The sequence below is a fragment of the Didymella exigua genome (genome assembly GCF_010094145.1).
Source record: "Didymella exigua CBS 183.55 unplaced genomic scaffold M421scaffold_1, whole genome shotgun sequence".
Classification (NCBI taxonomy): domain Eukaryota; kingdom Fungi; phylum Ascomycota; class Dothideomycetes; order Pleosporales; family Didymellaceae; genus Didymella; species Didymella exigua.
Window position 1 is genome coordinate 1,319,754 of NW_022984775.1, and position 16,285 is coordinate 1,336,038.

The 16,285-nt window shown below is 52.9% G+C and overlaps 8 protein-coding genes across 8 annotated transcripts; 4 read left to right on the forward strand and 4 right to left on the reverse strand.

Annotated features, from left to right (window-relative positions):
• Positions 1–49: 49 nt before the first annotated feature.
• Positions 50–1,784, reverse strand: M421DRAFT_415357 (ethanolaminephosphotransferase). The gene is made up of 5 exons (XM_033590670.1): positions 1,516–1,784; positions 1,462–1,471; positions 1,069–1,369; positions 734–1,010; positions 50–678 (listed from the first exon to the last, which is right to left on the reverse strand). Exons 1-5 carry the CDS (start codon positions 1,653–1,655, stop codon positions 171–173), a joined length of 1,236 nt encoding a protein of 411 aa, XP_033454577.1. The 5' UTR covers positions 1,656–1,784; the 3' UTR covers positions 50–170.
• Positions 1,785–1,872: 88 nt separating this feature from the next.
• On the reverse strand, positions 1,873–3,403 carry M421DRAFT_415358 (NIPSNAP family protein). Its single transcript, XM_033590671.1, has 3 exons — positions 3,042–3,403; positions 2,643–2,942; positions 1,873–2,585 (listed from the first exon to the last, which is right to left on the reverse strand). The coding sequence occupies exons 1-3, from the start codon at positions 3,265–3,267 to the stop codon at positions 2,101–2,103; spliced, it is 1,011 nt and encodes a 336-aa protein (XP_033454578.1). The 5' UTR covers positions 3,268–3,403; the 3' UTR covers positions 1,873–2,100.
• Positions 3,404–4,327: 924 nt separating this feature from the next.
• On the reverse strand, positions 4,328–6,558 carry M421DRAFT_50605 (GTPase activating protein; the record flags this gene model as incomplete). The annotated part of the gene is made up of 5 exons (XM_033594845.1): positions 4,328–4,439; positions 4,487–4,796; positions 4,844–5,590; positions 5,641–6,250; positions 6,304–6,558. The coding sequence occupies 5 exons, from the start codon at positions 6,556–6,558 to the stop codon at positions 4,328–4,330; spliced, it is 2,034 nt and encodes a 677-aa protein (XP_033454579.1).
• Positions 6,559–6,721: 163 nt separating this feature from the next.
• Positions 6,722–8,216, forward strand: M421DRAFT_118514 (uncharacterized protein). Its single transcript, XM_033587275.1, has 2 exons — positions 6,722–6,916; positions 7,125–8,216. The coding sequence occupies exons 1-2, from the start codon at positions 6,833–6,835 to the stop codon at positions 7,782–7,784; spliced, it is 744 nt and encodes a 247-aa protein (XP_033454580.1). The 5' UTR covers positions 6,722–6,832; the 3' UTR covers positions 7,785–8,216.
• A 428-nt stretch (positions 8,217–8,644) lies between these two features.
• M421DRAFT_118584 (MAT1-2-1) lies at positions 8,645–10,083 on the forward strand. Its single transcript, XM_033587276.1, has 3 exons — positions 8,645–8,672; positions 8,731–9,376; positions 9,432–10,083. Exons 2-3 carry the CDS (start codon positions 8,890–8,892, stop codon positions 9,992–9,994), a joined length of 1,050 nt encoding a protein of 349 aa, XP_033454581.1. The 5' UTR covers positions 8,645–8,672; positions 8,731–8,889; the 3' UTR covers positions 9,995–10,083.
• Positions 10,084–10,804: 721 nt separating this feature from the next.
• On the forward strand, positions 10,805–12,492 carry M421DRAFT_415363 (MAT1-1-1). The gene is made up of 2 exons (XM_033590672.1): positions 10,805–11,135; positions 11,183–12,492. The coding sequence occupies exons 1-2, from the start codon at positions 10,892–10,894 to the stop codon at positions 12,013–12,015; spliced, it is 1,077 nt and encodes a 358-aa protein (XP_033454582.1). The 5' UTR covers positions 10,805–10,891; the 3' UTR covers positions 12,016–12,492.
• A 239-nt stretch (positions 12,493–12,731) lies between these two features.
• On the reverse strand, positions 12,732–15,319 carry M421DRAFT_415366 (DNase I-like protein). Its single transcript, XM_033590673.1, has 3 exons — positions 15,026–15,319; positions 13,337–14,969; positions 12,732–13,121 (listed from the first exon to the last, which is right to left on the reverse strand). Exons 1-3 carry the CDS (start codon positions 15,240–15,242, stop codon positions 13,031–13,033), a joined length of 1,941 nt encoding a protein of 646 aa, XP_033454583.1. The 5' UTR covers positions 15,243–15,319; the 3' UTR covers positions 12,732–13,030.
• A 138-nt stretch (positions 15,320–15,457) lies between these two features.
• M421DRAFT_415369 (COX6A-domain-containing protein) lies at positions 15,458–16,246 on the forward strand. The gene is made up of 3 exons (XM_033590674.1): positions 15,458–15,713; positions 15,855–16,023; positions 16,075–16,246. The coding sequence occupies exons 1-3, from the start codon at positions 15,511–15,513 to the stop codon at positions 16,120–16,122; spliced, it is 420 nt and encodes a 139-aa protein (XP_033454584.1). The 5' UTR covers positions 15,458–15,510; the 3' UTR covers positions 16,123–16,246.
• The last annotated feature ends 39 nt before the right edge of the window (positions 16,247–16,285 follow it).

A 16,285-nucleotide genomic window follows, 5' to 3' on the forward strand; every position in this document is an offset into this window, starting at 1 on the left:
GGCGAGGGTCCACGCTAATCAGAGCAATTCTGGCATCAAAATAGTTCATGCGAAACCATAACACCATAAATTTCGCAGTGCGACTAGGAGATATCAAATACAAGGCCATTGATGTTGCGATTTCGTAGTGTTTACAGTGTCACTTGTTTGCGCCTCCCCAATCCTCCCGCTCATTGTCCCTTCTTCTCGGTATTTTCCTTGACCGGCTGGTAAGGGTATTTGATCGTCAAACACCAGATATCAAGGTAGTCGCAGATAGTCCAGATGACGTCGACGATGAAGCTTCCGTGTACTCCTACAGCTAGGCCAAGACACATGAAGATAAAAGCGACTTGGTAAACACCGTCGCCCAGAGCACTGGGCCAACCCACGCCAATGTGTTCTTGCAGCCAAGGACCCAAAGAGTCGATAACGCCGTAGATCAACGGATAAACTAGTACGTTGCCGCGAGGGAATCGAGACTTCGTCAGATGCGAGATGATCATGCGGCCGACGGAGTAAGCGTTGATGAGACCAGCGTAGAAGATGAAAGGCACCAAGTGATGGTGCAGGATGGCAGGCTGCAGGAAGAGGTAGACAGCAATGAGAACCCAAGCTGCGGCGAATGTGAGAAGCCCTAGAAGTGCCACTCGAGTTTGCTGGCCTCGAGCGCGACGAGCTTTCATCACGTTTTGCGCACTGCGATACGTAAGCGACACCCCTTGCAAGACTTATCAAACGTTCCACGACGTACCTAGAAACAACGTTGAAGACCAGCACTACGCTTCCATAGACCATATACCATTCATTCCACGCCAGATTGTAGACAAAGTCCGGAATGAGATCGTGATTCTGCAGGCCTACGCTCTCGAACATAGAGCGCTGCCAGAAGCTGCCTCCGCCGAGGAACGCAGTGGATGCGTACACGATGCATAGAGTGAGAATGCCCTCAACTGGGCCGGAGATCACTCCAAGGGTAAGAGTGTGGGTGTGATACTCATCCCACGTCTGAACGTAGAATGTCAATGACGCTACAATTGTTAGCATTTACATAACGCCCCCAGTGCGCATAACCATTGCAATACTAACAAGCGAAGAGGGTGAGGACTGTCTTCCAGCCCTGCCCAAGGTTCATCGTGGCGGAAAAGAGCAGAACCTCTAGAGTGGTGTTGATCGCGTCAACACCGTGGTCGAACAACTCTCCGAGAGGACCGCTCTGATGGGTCCTTCGGGCCTGGCTTCCATCGACGGCGTCAAATGTTTGGTAGAGGAACAGACCGATTGCCCAGCTGAGGTACACCCATGAAGGACAATCTTGATCCAGGGTAGGTGTGTACCACAGCAGAGTGAGAAAGTTGACAATCACAAAGCCGAATCCAGAAAGTGTAATCTGATCGAAGCTGGTCAGAAAGCGACTTGACTACTGACATAACAAGCCGACAATCCGACCTTGCCAGCATGCTGGATACAGGAGAGACTCACAAGGTTAGGTCTATGAACGTCAGCTTTGTTTCATCACCGGGTAGGAGGACTTACGCCATCCACATCGGAAAACATTTGATGACAACGTGTGTGTAGAATGGCTTGAGGACATATTGCGAGAGTAGACTGTGATCTACACCAGAATATTTATACTCTTTGAGCTTGGGCAGCTTGTCCTGACGGATGTAGACCATAGCTGTAAGATCCGTGACGAGCGCGACAAGTGCGACGAGATGCTACGATCTTTGTTGTTGTTGTTCGTGTTCTGTGTCAATGAAAATCACGAAGTCGCGAAACGGAGGGTCTTGGCTTGTGATTGCGGCAATGACGTGGGTCACCAAGGGCGGGGGCCTAAGCACAGAACCTTGGAAACGACAAAAGTAGCGGGCAGCCGTCAACATCGTGGCAACACGGTGAACCAGCTCAAATTGGGTAAAGTGCAGAATGCTGCATAGCGTCATGTGCTTGTGCTTAGGTGCTACATTGTTTACAATTTACAATGATCGCCAATAATCATCGTTTGAGACCTTTCTATCTCAGTCTGCACCCGTCTCCTCATCGATCTGCACTGACTGCAGCAAGACTCAATCACTATGATCAGATACTAGGCCACTGAGCGCGTCTGCTGGGAGATGAACATTATGCGACAGTGCTCCAGTCGCAGGGGACCAAGATCCGGCTCTTCATAGTCTGGATGAGAGGGACTGTCTTGTGCACAGTCTCACCCCATCCCTCAACATTCCAGCTTTGCTCGCGGCGCACCTTACGCTCCTCCAGATTAGCGAACTGCCACAGATGGTGCACCGTATTCAGTTCACCGATTTGGCAGAACCAGGCGCCGACGCCTTCCATGACTTCCCTGCGTGCCTTCAAGCCGCGCCTCCAGTGCGTCTCCCACTCGAGCAGATTACCCGGGTGGAGTGTGTAAGAGCGCAATTCAAAGATACCGCCGAGTTGGCGCGGGGAGGTTGTAGGCCAGAAGGAAAACTCTTGCATCAGCGAAGTGTGCTTCGATCGAATAAGGCTCCTCAGCTTCGCATCAAAGGCACCAAACTCTGGGTGCGATTGGATATTGTGTAATGCTTGGTGGTAGCCTTCGTAGCGTTGATATTCCCAGATGTGGACTGTGGATTACTGTTAGTACTGCGCGTATACGACCGAATTGTACACGGTGTACTCACCAAATGTGTTGCAGTCGCCCACCTCAGTCCTCCAGCTACCCACGAGGTGCACCTTGTTCTTGGGAATGGCGGCCATCTTCGGGTACCAGTTACCGACGAGCTCGTAGTACTCTTCGACCTTGTCTGGCTTGACATCGTGGAACACGATCGAGTGCACGTACTTCCCGCGTGCGAGAACCTGCGAGAAGCTGCGCTCAATATCCTTGTCGAGCTCTCGACCTTCGGGAGTTCCGTATATGAGTGATGATAGGGGGCCACTCTTCTTCTTTCCGCTCTCCTGCTCATGAGCGCGAGCTTCTTCTGTTTGACCGTATTAGCATCTCCAGAACCCGCGAATAGCAGTAGCGTTTTAAGCAGGTCAAATTCCTGACGCCAACATACTGTCGGATTTGAACCCACTTTCTTGCAGCTCCTTCTGCTTCTGAGCGGCGACTAGGCTATCACGAAACTCCTTCTGCTTTCTGTTGAAGCTCGCAGCGGCATCAGGTATGATATCAGCTAATACCGGTGCTCGAGCTGAGCTCTGCATGATGGAGCCAGCTGCGAAAGACCGCGTGGAGACAGTCGCTGAGCGGGAGGTGGGCAACATGCCGCGTCCGTTGCTGCAGGCACGTCGCGTGAACATTGTGAAAGAGGCCCGCTAGTAAAAAGATAGTATTGTAGAGGAATTTCGAGGGAGTGCCTGGGAAGCTTCAAGCTCGTCGTGTGAGAGTGATGCGAATTGGTGAAGAAAGGTGGAGGATTGGGCGTGTTGTACTGGGGAGCTTCCCCTCATCATCCGTCCGTGCTGCAGCTTGCCCCTGCTAGCGCACGCCTAATCTGCCTGCCGTAGGTATCTTACACTGAACAGCTCGGGCCAAAAACCGGGGAAGACCCACTTCGCCCACACTATTATACAAACATCAAGGCGTACTTTACAGGCTCTTACTGCCGGTCTGAAGATCATCTATCTATGATTTCGTCTGCAGCCAGGACGACACCCAGATCACCAATTCAGACATTTCCTCAACCACCGCTTAGCAGATACTCAAATCTCGTAAGGAGTGAATTATAGAGGTGTGTGAGCTATAGCGTTCGATATATATGGACTGAGACGACTTGATCTTAGACTGGAGGGTTGATTTGCCCTCAATTATGTTCGGACAGCTTCACAATTGTGCTGTGGTCTAAAATATGAGCATGGGCTGATCCGTGAGATTTACACACACAGATTAGGCTGGCAACCATCAATGCGAAGCGTACTACTTGAGCCGCGTACCCTAACTGATGCTCTCTCGATCACAAAGTGATAGCAAGCTGACTCTTACGACCAAGAAGCTGTCTAAAGTAGACAGAACAGGGGGTAAAAATGCCCATCTCTTACCTGATTGGTCTCGGTAAGGAGTCTCGCCGTCGCAACCAACGCAGCTTGATGCCCAGTCTGCTTTACGTGAAGCGATTCTTGATAAGACGGTGAGCGCACAGCATTCATTAAGCGAGTACGGTCCGATGCTGGCAGAGCGGGAGAATCGTACATGCTAAGTCCTTTTTAATTGTAGATCCATGATGAACTTTGATGTACGACCTAGCGTGGTGTATCCCAGGCACCATACCAGCATCTAATGAAAGGTCTGATTTGCGAGCATGAGAATTAGCTGAGATACGAGGGTTTGATTTGAGTGCCACAATGTAGCCCAGTCGACGATCTAATCTTCGTCGAATATTTGCAACACATTGTCCAGAATAGTTATTATGACGCGAGCTTGAAGCCCGGCGTCTGCCATGTTATTGCCTTTGTGGGGACCCATGATTGACGGCCTGCGAAGAGTTAGAACAGGTTCACCTTCCATAGATCTTGTACGTACGCCCAACAGATGCCAAGATTAGCTGTGCTCATGCGATTGATCTCCGAAGACTGCTGCACTCGGTGCAAGTGCAGGACGAGAGCGCGAAGGGTCGCATAATTAGGATCCGGGAGTGCATTAATGAGCGCATGCATTGAGTCTCGGCGCATGGTATCGTCATCGACTCGCGCAGCATCGATGTATTTGTTGTAGAACTCTCTGGTAAGAAGTGGGTCGGGGAGTTCCCGGAAGAACTGCTTCAACAGACCGGCAACGCTATTGACGTCGTGTTGGAATGCTTCAGGGTTCCGGAAGTCAACTTGAGATGCGTCTGGACAAAGTCAGTCTTGGCACAGCGAATGGTTGCAATCAACGGACCGCTATCAAACAACGCCTTCATTTGTTGGATATGAGAGGACGTTCCAGGTATTCGGTAAATGCCCTCAACCTCCAATCCGAAAAGATCGACCGCTTGAATACATTGGTATACTACCATAGGCACTGGTGATCCATCCCGATGAAAGAGGTCCTCGAGAGTGATACCGAAGACCGGGTTGATCGGTGGCTGAGGGTTATTGTACAGTATGCCACTCGTCTGCTGCGCTGTTGCCTGTCCGACAGGCCCGCGTGGATATTCGGGCTGTGAGAACGAGTTTGCTGCAACTGGAGAGTAGGGAGACTTCCCGTACGAAGGAGCTTGGGCCTGCACCGACTGAGTTGGTGCCTGGTACGCGGAGTAACCGGCTTGGGGGTCTGAATCGAGGTGCTGAGGCTGTTGCTGCTGCTGCTGGAACGAAGAACCATTTGCCTCTAGTTGCTGGGGTGGGAATGAAACTGGCGGCTGAATCTGTGGAGGTACCGACGTTCGACGATCATTATTGGTCGGAGTCATGGAAGGATAGGTCTGTGCAGGTGCTTGTGTGGGATGCTTGACGTAACTCAGCTCTGGCCTGACTGTGGAGGCCTTAAAACCATTCTTCAAAATGTAGTCTTCAAAGTCTTTGTCATTGTCAATCTGGTAAATGAGTTGATTGACACTTGGTTGAGGTTGTGCTGTGCTGCCCTTGAGCGGTTGTGGGCTAACGACCTGGCCATTGTTGACGACCAGCTTCTCGTTGAATGACGCTGCAGAGATTAGTATCACAGACAGAGCCGTAGCTTTACCCTGAACGTACCATATTTCTGCATCTCCATAGTCAGCGCCGCATCTGTCTCTTTGATAAGGTCCAGTAGGCCGGAGACGGCCTGTGGGCGCGCTGACGCCAACAGCTCCTTGCGGTAAGCTTGTGCTGTCTGGACTTTGCTTGCGTAGTCCTGATCGGCGGCTTGTAGCTTTCGTTGGAGATCTTCCTCGTGCTGAGCTGCCGACTTGGGACCTTTCAGCCCAAACTTTCTGCCAGCACCCGTATCACCCGTTTTGACGCGATCGAGGTCTTCAGCTAGCTGGTCGTACTTCGCCTTAGCTTTCTCAGCAAGCTTCTCGGCATCCTGGACTTTGCTCTCGGCCGCAAGACCGGTTTGCTTCAGCGACTTGCGGTTTGCGTCCATCCTGTTCGCCAATTGCAGAAGGTTCTCGTGCATGGCATGCAGGGCAAGCCCAAATTGGGTGCCATGGTCGGCGATGCGCTCGTTCGCGTGGAGGACTTGCTCGAATTGGGTTGCGTACGACTCGTGGCGGGTATCAGCTTTGCGTAAGCCGTCCAAGGTCAGCCGGGAGAGCTTCTTCAGGCTGCCAGCATGTTCCTCTTCAAGGGCCCCGCGGCGCTTGAGAAAGCTGGCGAAGTCCTGCGCATCGTGTGTCAGTCAGATCGCCCCAGATGCGGGGAAGGTGCACGAACTCGGGCGCTCGCGATGCTGGCTTTCAGTCGATTCAAAAGCGTTGTAACACCAATATCTGAGTGCAGAACTTCTTGCACGCGTTGTTGTGTTTGCGTGTCTTGAGGCGGCGCGCGCTGTTCGGGCGACGCAGGTGCGACTGCATCGTCGATGGGCGAAGCGGGCGCGGCGTCATCGTTCGGAGCGGCAGGAGTGTTAAAGTCGGGACTCAAGCTGTCGCTGCTAACCATGGGCGGTATGGACGGCGGCGCAGCCATTGTGTTGGTGTCGTTGACGTGGATGACGGCGCAGCTGTCAGCGGAGGACATGGCTAGCCGGTTGGCTGTCGCACTCGGCGCCTCTTGTCGGCCACGATTGCATCACTAATGCTTCCTTCTTTCAACGTCATGCGCTCAATTCATTAGTAGGTTCACGCCTTCGCAAACCGCCTTTGCAAGTGGCCCAGGGACTCGTATCTTTACATTGGCCAACTTCGCACGCTTCATACCTCGAACATTCAGCTCTTTGACTATTCGGTACTGCTCGCACATCATGGCAGCGGCTGCTTCACCTCCGCCAGCCAGTTCCAATAGGCTGCCAGACGAGGTGGTAACCTGTCTTCAGAATGCGCGATTTGTAAGTCCACGCGTCTCATCCCCTCTCTCCCGGGTTTCTCTGTGTTTTTATCTGTTGCGCGCGTCATTCCCTATCAAACTTTCTCCTGTCATAGGCAAGTCCTAACCCTGATTGCTCTTGCTTCTGCAAGACATGCTCGACAACGCTTGTCGACTCTCTTGCGCTTGCGCCTCTTATTTTCGAGACTTGCTTTCCCTGACAACGGCAGCTTCATCTTGCAACTTGTTCGAACAACATTCCTCACGTTTCCTTGATGAATTATACCTATCTTCCAAACACGCCGTACTCGTCAGGACCGATCATCATCATGACAACGCCCTCTTCTTCTCGTAAAACCGATAATCTGGAATCCAACACCCGTGTGTCGCTTCTGGTACATGACTGGATTTCTCATCGACCGCCTACCCTTAGCCAACAAGGTCGCTCGCCATCGCCTTCCCAGCCAGGTCCACGTTCCGGCTCGTTGGCCGAGCTTTTACTCGGAATGAACACAGCGTCACTCAGCAGAATCAGCACCACGATCAATGGTGTAGCCGAGATCATTTCCGCTGGTTCTGAACAAGAGAGCTGGTACAGGGCGCAGCACCTTGCGAACAACACATTTGGACCTCCCGATGAGGATACATACTCCAGCTCTCCGGTTGGCGGTGGCCTGTGGGGCGGAGGTGGTATAGCTCGCACCCATGAATACGGGAGCGACACAAGAGAGGGCGATGGCGGCACTCGATGCTATGTAGAGGGTGACGAGGTTAAAGTCGTGGTCGTGAAGATTCAAGACGGAAGAATCGCAGATTGGAAGGGCCAGGTCAGGGATTGGGCTCTCCGAGACATAGACGGGACACCTACAATCAATGGCTCGATGCCTTGAACGCATCAGTTGCGCAGTCCGCCAGTATGCACGTCACACCAGCCGAGACGTAGCGACCTAAGGCGAACAATTGCGAGTCATGATATTACATGGGTATACTGCACGGAACTTGGAGGAAAAAATCGTTCGTTTCTTCCTCTCTATCGTCCAGGCAAGAAGTTGAGTGAGCAATGTGTTCGCTAACAGCGTTTGCTGAGTTTCCATTTTGCGTAGACTAGCCGTTTTGCCGTTATGCAAGGGGCACTCGAATCGGCGCAGGCCTACCTTGTAATTTATTCTATTGCGTCGGTTCAGGAAGGATTCGCATCAAGCCCTTTCTGGTATACGGCGGTGTGCTATCTGCCTTTGTCTCCGTCTGCCACCAAAAAAAGGTGAGATCCTTCCTTCACTTGCCTTGCGGTTCCTGGACTGTTATTGGCCTTGTTCATCTTTCACCTCTGTAGTCGGCTTTGACAGGAAATGCAAGATACTCAAAGTCAGGCTACCAAGCTACTGTACATCCACTTCAACTTCCCGTACGCTTCTGCCGCGACACTTAGCAACATCAACAGCTAGAACCTTTTAGATCGTGATCGATGGGAAAGAGCCAGGATATGAAGCTGAACAGCTGAGCGTCATAATTCACGTGGTATGTAAATTCCGAGAATCCAGAACTTGTACTGAAGTTGGCAGGAGCGAATGTTACTTCGCAACTCAGCCTGTTCATTTGGTCCTACAGCGTGGATGAACGTGGATGAACGTGGACTAATAGTACTCTGCAGTGACCGTCCTTATTCCAGTCACAACATCTTGCATGCATTGCGTCGAAGCTGCCTCATGAGCCGGTTGGTCGCCTCGCAAGCTACAATTGACTTAGTAGGTGAAGGCAAGCCAAATTGACCCAAGCTGGTACGTAAGAACGCTCTAGAGTATGCGGTGAATGTACTGATCAACGGTGAATGCGCAGGCTTTCTATTCGACTTGGCTTGGCATTGACCACAAAAGTCTCTCCATTGTCGCCTATACTTGTGACTCTTTCACCAACTTCTCACCGCGAACAAATCTCCACTTTGTAAAAGTCCCACCTCGTTTTGCTCTGAAGCGCCCAGTTCAATCACCTGCGACGATGACTACCGAAGTATACCTCTCACCATCATCCACCAGAGAGCTCTCTCCTACCACCACCGCAGACCATGACGCCATGGCGCTGTTTCAGAGCGCGCTGGGTGCGTGCGTGCACAGCTGGAATAATGGCGACAGTATCGTCCTTCTTCAGAGCAACATCCAGGAGCTGTTCGGCGATATGCTGATGCAATATTTCAAGCAAAGTCTGACGCAGCAAGTGGGTCAACCTCTCGCATTCACATTCGCCCCCAATAGCAACGGTGGTCAAACGATCGTTCAAATGCCAGAGAATAAGACCGCGCCCGTTCACCGTCAGATAAACGCCAAAATTCAGAACCACCCCGCTCAGCCGGTGTCTGCTGAGTCGCGCAAGATATCAGCTGGTGTCAAGAAGGCACCTCGTCCCATGAACTGCTGGATCATCTTTCGGGACGCGATGCACAAGAACTTGAAGACAGAGAACCCGCACCTCACAGTGCAGCAGATCTGTAAGCCTTCTACTATCATCATCATTTTGAATAAGTTTCACTGATTCTCTCACAGCAACTCGTTGCGCAGAAATGTGGCGAAGTCTTTCTCCTGTGGAGAAGAAGCCGTGGCAGGCAGCAGCCGAGTCAGCGAAAAAGGAGCATCTGCGCGCGCACCCAGACTACAAGTACAGTCCTCGCAAGCCTGGTGAGAAGAAGAAGCGACAGTCTCGCAAATCCAAGCAGGCTTCCACCTTTGCTGCGGATGCCAGCCTTCTGGATTTCTCGCCCATCCCAGATCTGACAGCACTTGCACACAATGACCTTGAAGCGACCGCTATCGTTCGGCCCCCAACGTCTTCAGGCTACGAGAGTTCGATCGATTTTGGCACCACATACGCTGCTGACGTGGCGCAACTGATGGAGCCGGCAACACTGTGGGATATGGATATGGAAGCTTTGGTCGCTGTCGAATACTTGCATGAGTCCGAGAGTCTCCGTCACGATCGACTTGAAGCTGAGTTTGGCGCTGACCTCGAGAGCACTATTCCATTCGATCTGTTTGGCGAGGAAGCTTTTGCCTTTCGCGCCGGCGCAGATGGTAATGCCACACTGCCATCGATCTACTCCGATCTCTAGAACAACACATTTGGACCTGCGGATGAGGACGCCTATTCAAGTTCACCTGGTGATGGCGGGTTGTGGAGAGGGGGCGGTCTTACACGTATAGCGTCTCATGAGGGAGATACCTGCGAAGGTGATGGCGGCACACGATGTTATGTCGAGGGGGACGAGGTCAAGGTCGTAGTCGTTAAGATCAAGGAAGGACGAATTGCCGACTGGAAACGTCAAGTGTGGGATTGGGCAGTTCACAGCAGCGCTGTTGCTGCACCGGTGAATGGTACGTAGATTGCCAACATACCTCGCGCAATCTCCAGACAACAGACTTCGTGCGCTCGCGACGAAGTCTGCAGAGCCCAGTGCTCAAGCATTTTGATAATCCAAGCCGTACAGAACTGTCTGGAAGGGCTTTGAAAATACCACTGTCTGAATCAGGAGAATTAGTTCTACTGCTGTGCTGGTTGTAAGAGGTGGAGCTGGATTTCAGCCTGGTCCGGGACCACCAGCTGCGACTGTTTGCCTGGGTGCTTAAAACATCCCTGCGACCAATCAAATTTGCTGTATCCGACCGAATTTTCGTGCAAGGAGCGCGGCTCCATGTGAGCTACCTTCATGAGTAAGGCTGGGTCCGCGTCCGCGGTGAGTTCGACGATGAATGCACTGACCAACGGTGAATGCACTGACCAACGGTGAATGCACTGACCAACGGTGAATGCACTGACTTTCTCGCCTACTCCCCCTGCCCCCGCTAATTACTAGACCCACATGCCCATCGTTTGTTCTCTACTCAGACACTTACTCACATATTCTCATCCACCTTTTTCCCAGCTTGACTTTCGACCGGTCGCCATTCGTGCGCTCACGATCAGATCAACACACATCGACACGACGCACCTGTTTTGACCTCGCTTCACAATGCCATCAAAGATTCAGACCTACCCAATGGTGGTCTTGAGAGACCCGACTTCTGCAGAGATCGCGTACTTCCTCTCCACTCGCAGTGGCGACCAGATGGTGCAGCTGGTGCAGTCTATCAGAGAGCCTGCCGCTCAGGCCACACTTACAGCCTCACTTCTTGCTATACCGCCTGCAGTTATCACGAAGAGTGCACTCCCAGAGAAGACCAGAAAAGCTCTGAATGCTTTCGTTGGATTTCGATGTAAGTCTCACTTTCACTTCAGTCATACAACAGCTAATAAGACTCAGGCTACTACATCCTCATCCCTATTTTCAAGCCATGGCCCATGAAGAAGCTGTCCAACCCCATGGGAATCATGTGGGAGGCAGACCCCAACAAGCCTTTGTGGTCCTTGACTACGAAAGCTTGGTCTGTCATCCGTGACCAGATTGGTAAAGACAAGGCTCCACTCGACCAATTCTTCCGCATCATATGTCCTTACCTCAACATCCCTTCACCAGAGACTTATCTTGACTGTTGCGGTTGGAAATTCAACACTGACGATGAGGGCAGTCCAACTCTCTCAAGGGAGTTCATCCCATCACCAGGTGCTATGAGTGCTGGAATAGCAGACACGGCACTGTCAGTGGAAGACATCATCAACTACTGCCAGAGCATGGGATATGCCCAAGAGTATGTATCAGACACTGAATCTAACTCCCCAACATACCTCAGTCAGTCACGCAACCAACTTGCTGGCAAGAGTACTTCTTCCACCCACGAGAGCCGTCTAGTAGCACGCAACAAGCGACGTGCAAAGCGACAGACCGCCAGGGATGTTAGCATTGCTCCAGTACTACAGCAGCAGATTGTTGAGGCACACATGGCTGATAACCTGAATGCCACTTACGAGGGCGACTCACTCTTCGGTCACAGCGAGCCGGTGCAGTTCTACGGTGATCTTGCAGATCTGTTGACCAATCACTTGGGACAGGATCAACAGGCCATTTCTGGCGACTGTACTAGCTCCCTCACCACCACTATAGATCCCATCATGGCAGGTTGGACAGATTGGGGTGCGTTTCGGCTCGGCGCAGACGAAAATGCAACGCTCCCCAGCCTCGACTCTGTCCCGATTTGATCGTGTCCTACAATGTCCTACCAACAACTGGCAGACATTGACTCGCCGTGCCATCGTTTATCTCTTCATGACGCACTCTTCCATAATTCGTCTACGAACCTCTGGCGCCTGCTGGTCTCTATCTCGAAGATTCTACATCCTCTATTCTCTGCAATTGATACCCCTGGCTGGTATACTCGCTCAGTATGCCCATCAACACTTATTGTACCCTTAGCTACATCGTAGCCTTCACGACTATATAGTAACGCCATAACGACCACGCCACGATCACACCACCAAACCGCCCTGCTCTCTCTCGTTCGCCCACCAAATGACATCCCAGGAGCGCTCTCTTCCACGGCGCAGACTTAGCCAGATCCACCAGAGCCTAGAGCTCCCCTTCACGATCCGCACACCGAAGTGCGGAATGCAGAACCTCACTTCGACACACTGAAGTTTGGTCACGGTGGCACATTGGCATTGCATACTTGTACTTAGACCTAGATCTTGATGAACACTTCAAAGATCACTCAGACCGTGTGTGCTGTGACTACCTGCTATGCACTCACACTATTCATTGCCATGCTGATGCAGCTAATCAGGCATAGACGACCGCTCACTGGAAGGTAGGTTCTATGGATCCCTGCAAACCCACGGTGCTGTGCTCGCGAGGCCTCGATTAATCGGACTGGACATGAACACATGAACGTATGAGGGCACACAATAAGACAGGAAACTTTCGCATCAGCTCGTGAGACCCATCATTATCTTTGCTATACGCATCGTACCGGCTCAGAACCCCTGTGACATGAACGCTCTCCTCCGTACCTGCTCCCGTCAGACAAGCAGCTGCGCGTCGCTAGACCCTCCTGGCTCCAATCACACAGGATCCCACCCCACCTCGTGCCCCATCGCCAACATTCCTGCATCGTTCCTACCTTGTCTTATCGGCTCTGGATCTTCCGCGGCGTGATCCCTGCATCAGGATTCCTACCCCCGTCGAAGGTAAATATCGTTCGCATCCCGTACCCGCGCCTCAGTCGGTCGTCTTCCAGTCGCTGGCCCAAATAAACGTTCCGCAGCGCCACTGCGTGCCCGATTCTTTCTGTCCGGAAGGGCCTATGGGTCTAGGGTCGTAATCAGCGTTGCGTATGCGATACCAAGATGCTAAGATGCCAAGATGCATAGATGCAGGAACGGGATCCCCGTTACACATGACATGGTTAGAGTCCTGCTGCGCGTCGTTTGCTGCATCATGCATGCAACCGCCCCTTGCAGCAACGCGTATGGAGAGAGGACAAAGGCCTCCTTGCAAACGAAATGCGCGACTGGGAGTACGTACCGTGGGCACATCCAGAACTGCCTTCCGCGGTTAACGCCAGGCTTCTTAGTTGTGAGGCTAATGCACGGTTCGGCGTGGCCCTCACATCGGGGTGGCGGCCGCTTGGAAAACAGTCTTGTCCATCCTTCCTTTGACGCTTGCTGTACCGCACCGGGATCACACGCTTCGTATGGAGATGTGGTACTTTGACTGGGGGATGCTGCCGTTGTAGCCGCGGCCGTTGGGGTGATTTCGGTTTCGGCATCTGCGGATGAAGATACTGAGAACGAATGTGTACTCGCGTCACCATTGTTGACAGGTGTCTGTGATGTCGATCGCGGCGTAGTCGCAGCGGTAGAGTTGGGCCCAGCGCCTTTGGAACGTGTCTGAAAGAATCCTTTGAGTGACTGCTGACCCTTGGCGAGCGACACGGGATTATTGAGGGCTGGGCTGGAGGGTTTGGATCGCTTGATGGATTTGCTGGGCGATGCTGATGCTGATGCGCGTCGCTTCTCAGGCGATTTGAGAGAGCTTGGGGCATCCACAAGCCGACCATCAGCGGGGAACAAGGCGTTTGTCGCTCCCGCCAGCGCGGATCCTTTGTCTGCCCCTTGCATTGGCGAGATAACCGCGGCCCCTTCCAATGTCGCCTCGGTGGACGGGACTGCAGATGCGTTTGCAAGCTTTGGAGCTACAGGATTCTTGCTGAACATGTCACGGATGTTCTGTCGTTTGTTGAACTCGGTAAGTAGCTTGCCTGAAAGCGGAGGCACATCTTTGCTGGCGCTATACTCCCTCAATCGAACGCCGTCTTTGAACATTCCGGGCGGGTTCATGATATCGAGTATGTGGTGCTTTTGGTCTTCCTCGCCGTCTTGTGCAGCATTGCCTAATCCCGGTACCGTATGCTTTGTGACCGCGTACACTGGGCAATGATCTGAACCCATCAGGCCTTCCTGAATGTTCGACTCCTTGAACCAATCCTTGATCTTGATGCTGCAGAGCACAAAGTCGATACGCGAGCCAAAGTTGCCTGGCCGTGCATTTATCTTCTGCTCCCAGTGCGTATACATGCCTTCGCGATCGGGATGGAACTCGCGACACAGATCGTACAGCACAGGCTCTTCTCTCCCCTCATCTCGTGCGCCCCCGACTTTGCCATTCAACAGGAGCTGGTTGAAGATCCGTCGGTTTGGCGTGCTGAGGTACTCGCTATGGGTCATGCCTTCCGCTTTCATGTTGTCCTCTGCTTTCGCAGTGTCGATGAGATCGCGGGAGACGTTCAGATCGCCAGTCAAGATGACGTTCTTGCCCATCTTCGTGAGGCTTCGTATCCGCGTATCGAGCATGTCCAAGAAGCCGTAGCGGAAGTCGTCACGAAGGCCGTTGCTATTGGCGGGGCTGTAAACACCGAAGAGCACAAAGGCAGGGAACTCGAGGACGAGACATCTACCCTCTGCATCGAGAGCAGCTGGATCGACTCCCAGTGCCTCGATGCGTTCGAGTGGTGGATAGCCTCCTATGCTGTCTGATTTGGGTTGTTCCCGGTAGGGTATCGATGAACCAGGTGGACAGAGGACTCCAAGAAGACCTTCTTCAGCCCGGATTGGTGCACATACGGATTGCCGAGTGTATATTCCAACACCAGAATAACCTGCAGTATTGTTAGCACGTGATCCAATGCTGTGTTTGGTCAGGTGTGTGGTGTACCTTTCTTATGCTTGGGCAAGCTGAAGTAGCAATCCCAGCCGGGAACTAACACCATATCATCTGTCAAATTCCTGCGCTGGATCTTCAGCTCTTGCATGATGATAATGTCCGTCTCGAGAATGTCGAACATGGCGCTGAAGGTGCGATTCTTGCGCCATGGCTCGTAGCCAAACGGGTTGCGGATGCCATTGACATTCCACGTCGTGATGCGGACCATTGTGCGTGTCGCTGGCGGTGCTGCAGCCTCATCTCCGCCCGGCGATTTCACGACATCGTGTTGATGACCGAGACGCGCCACGCGCCTGCCCAATGCACTCGAAGCAGTCACGACGTCACATGGCTCGCCCGGCGAGCGCAACAAACGGCGCAAACCCGCCAAGCCCGGCGGAAGCTCGAGCTTTGCTCACACCACACCTCAGAGCTGTCATCGCACTTAACGCCCACCAACGCTCCACGCACCAATCTTCACTCCACCACCGCCCACCATGTTCGCCGCCCGAACCGCTGCCCGCGCTTCTCCTCGCATGGCCCTCGCCCGCGCCCCCGCCCGCGCCGGCCGCCGCAACTACAGCTCCGAGAGCCCCAAGCAGTTCGCCGGCGCAGAGGACAATGAGTTCAACCGCGAGCGTGCCCGCATCCAGGAGCATGGCGGCGAAAGCGGCGAGTTCTGGCGCAAACTGAGTCTCTAGTAAGTCTCCTGCGCTGTGCGAGCAGCCGCCAATCAGGACCTGTGTATATGATATCAAAACCGGGGGAAGAGTGGGCAGGCATTGCGGGTGCAATTGGGTCAACTGGGGCGAGGAAACATGTGCTGACGCTTCAATTACAGTGTTGCCGTCCCTTGCATCATTGTTGCCACCGTCAACGCCAAGCTGAGGTGGGACGCTCACTGGGAGCACGTTGCGCACGATGAGCACGAGAACCCCCGCGCGGAGAGGCCCGAGTACCCGTACCAGAACATCCGTACCAAGAACTACTTCTGGGGTGACGGTGACAAGGTTCGTGCTTCATGGCTCGTTGCGACCGCTGTAATACTGACGTAGCCTTAGACCCTCTTCTGGAACGACAAGGTCAACTACCACAAGAAGGACGAGTAAATGCTTCTATATCCATCAATCAATTGGTTTTATGGTATCGTGGAAGCCTCCTCAGGCCCAATGTGTAAATAGTAGAACGCAAGCTGGAGGCGTAGAACCAGCAATACATTTCCTTTGTAACTGATCTACGTCCGCCGTGCTGTGCTTGCCGGGTATGTGCTAC

Bases quoted from the DNA above. Each gene is read 5' to 3' on its own strand.
- M421DRAFT_415357 (XM_033590670.1), bottom strand. From the start codon at position 1,655: ATGGTCTACATCCGTCAGGACAAGCTGCCCAAGCTCAAAGAGTATAAA. The intron at 1,011-1,068 runs GTTAGTATTGCA...TAACAATTGTAG, and splicing joins AGTCCTCACCCTCTTCGCTT to CGTCATTGACATTCTACGTT. The intron at 679-733 runs GTACGTCGTGGA...TACGTATCGCAG, and splicing joins GTCTTCAACGTTGTTTCTAG to TGCGCAAAACGTGATGAAAG.
- M421DRAFT_415369 (XM_033590674.1), top strand. From the start codon at position 15,511: ATGTTCGCCGCCCGAACCGCTGCCCGCGCTTCTCCTCGCATGGCCCTC. The intron at 15,714-15,854 runs GTAAGTCTCCTG...CTTCAATTACAG, and splicing joins TGGCGCAAACTGAGTCTCTA to TGTTGCCGTCCCTTGCATCA. The intron at 16,024-16,074 runs GTTCGTGCTTCA...ACGTAGCCTTAG, and splicing joins TCTGGGGTGACGGTGACAAG to ACCCTCTTCTGGAACGACAA.
- M421DRAFT_118584 (XM_033587276.1), top strand. From the start codon at position 8,890: ATGACTACCGAAGTATACCTCTCACCATCATCCACCAGAGAGCTCTCT. The intron at 9,377-9,431 runs GTAAGCCTTCTA...ATTCTCTCACAG, and splicing joins CCTCACAGTGCAGCAGATCT to CAACTCGTTGCGCAGAAATG.
- M421DRAFT_415363 (XM_033590672.1), top strand. From the start codon at position 10,892: ATGCCATCAAAGATTCAGACCTACCCAATGGTGGTCTTGAGAGACCCG. The intron at 11,136-11,182 runs GTAAGTCTCACT...AATAAGACTCAG, and splicing joins TGCTTTCGTTGGATTTCGAT to GCTACTACATCCTCATCCCT.
- M421DRAFT_415366 (XM_033590673.1), bottom strand. From the start codon at position 15,242: ATGGTCCGCATCACGACGTGGAATGTCAATGGCATCCGCAACCCGTTT. The intron at 14,970-15,025 runs GTACACCACACA...ACAATACTGCAG, and splicing joins CTTGCCCAAGCATAAGAAAG to GTTATTCTGGTGTTGGAATA. The intron at 13,122-13,336 runs GTACGTACTCCC...TTACGACCCTAG, and splicing joins CAGTTCTGGATGTGCCCACG to ACCCATAGGCCCTTCCGGAC.
- M421DRAFT_415358 (XM_033590671.1), bottom strand. From the start codon at position 3,267: ATGTTCACGCGACGTGCCTGCAGCAACGGACGCGGCATGTTGCCCACC. The intron at 2,943-3,041 runs GTGGGTTCAAAT...ACGGTCAAACAG, and splicing joins GCAGAAGGAGCTGCAAGAAA to AAGAAGCTCGCGCTCATGAG. The intron at 2,586-2,642 runs GTGAGTACACCG...AGTAATCCACAG, and splicing joins GGGCGACTGCAACACATTTG to TCCACATCTGGGAATATCAA.
- M421DRAFT_118514 (XM_033587275.1), top strand. From the start codon at position 6,833: ATGGCAGCGGCTGCTTCACCTCCGCCAGCCAGTTCCAATAGGCTGCCA. The intron at 6,917-7,124 runs GTAAGTCCACGC...TGACAACGGCAG, and splicing joins GTCTTCAGAATGCGCGATTT to CTTCATCTTGCAACTTGTTC.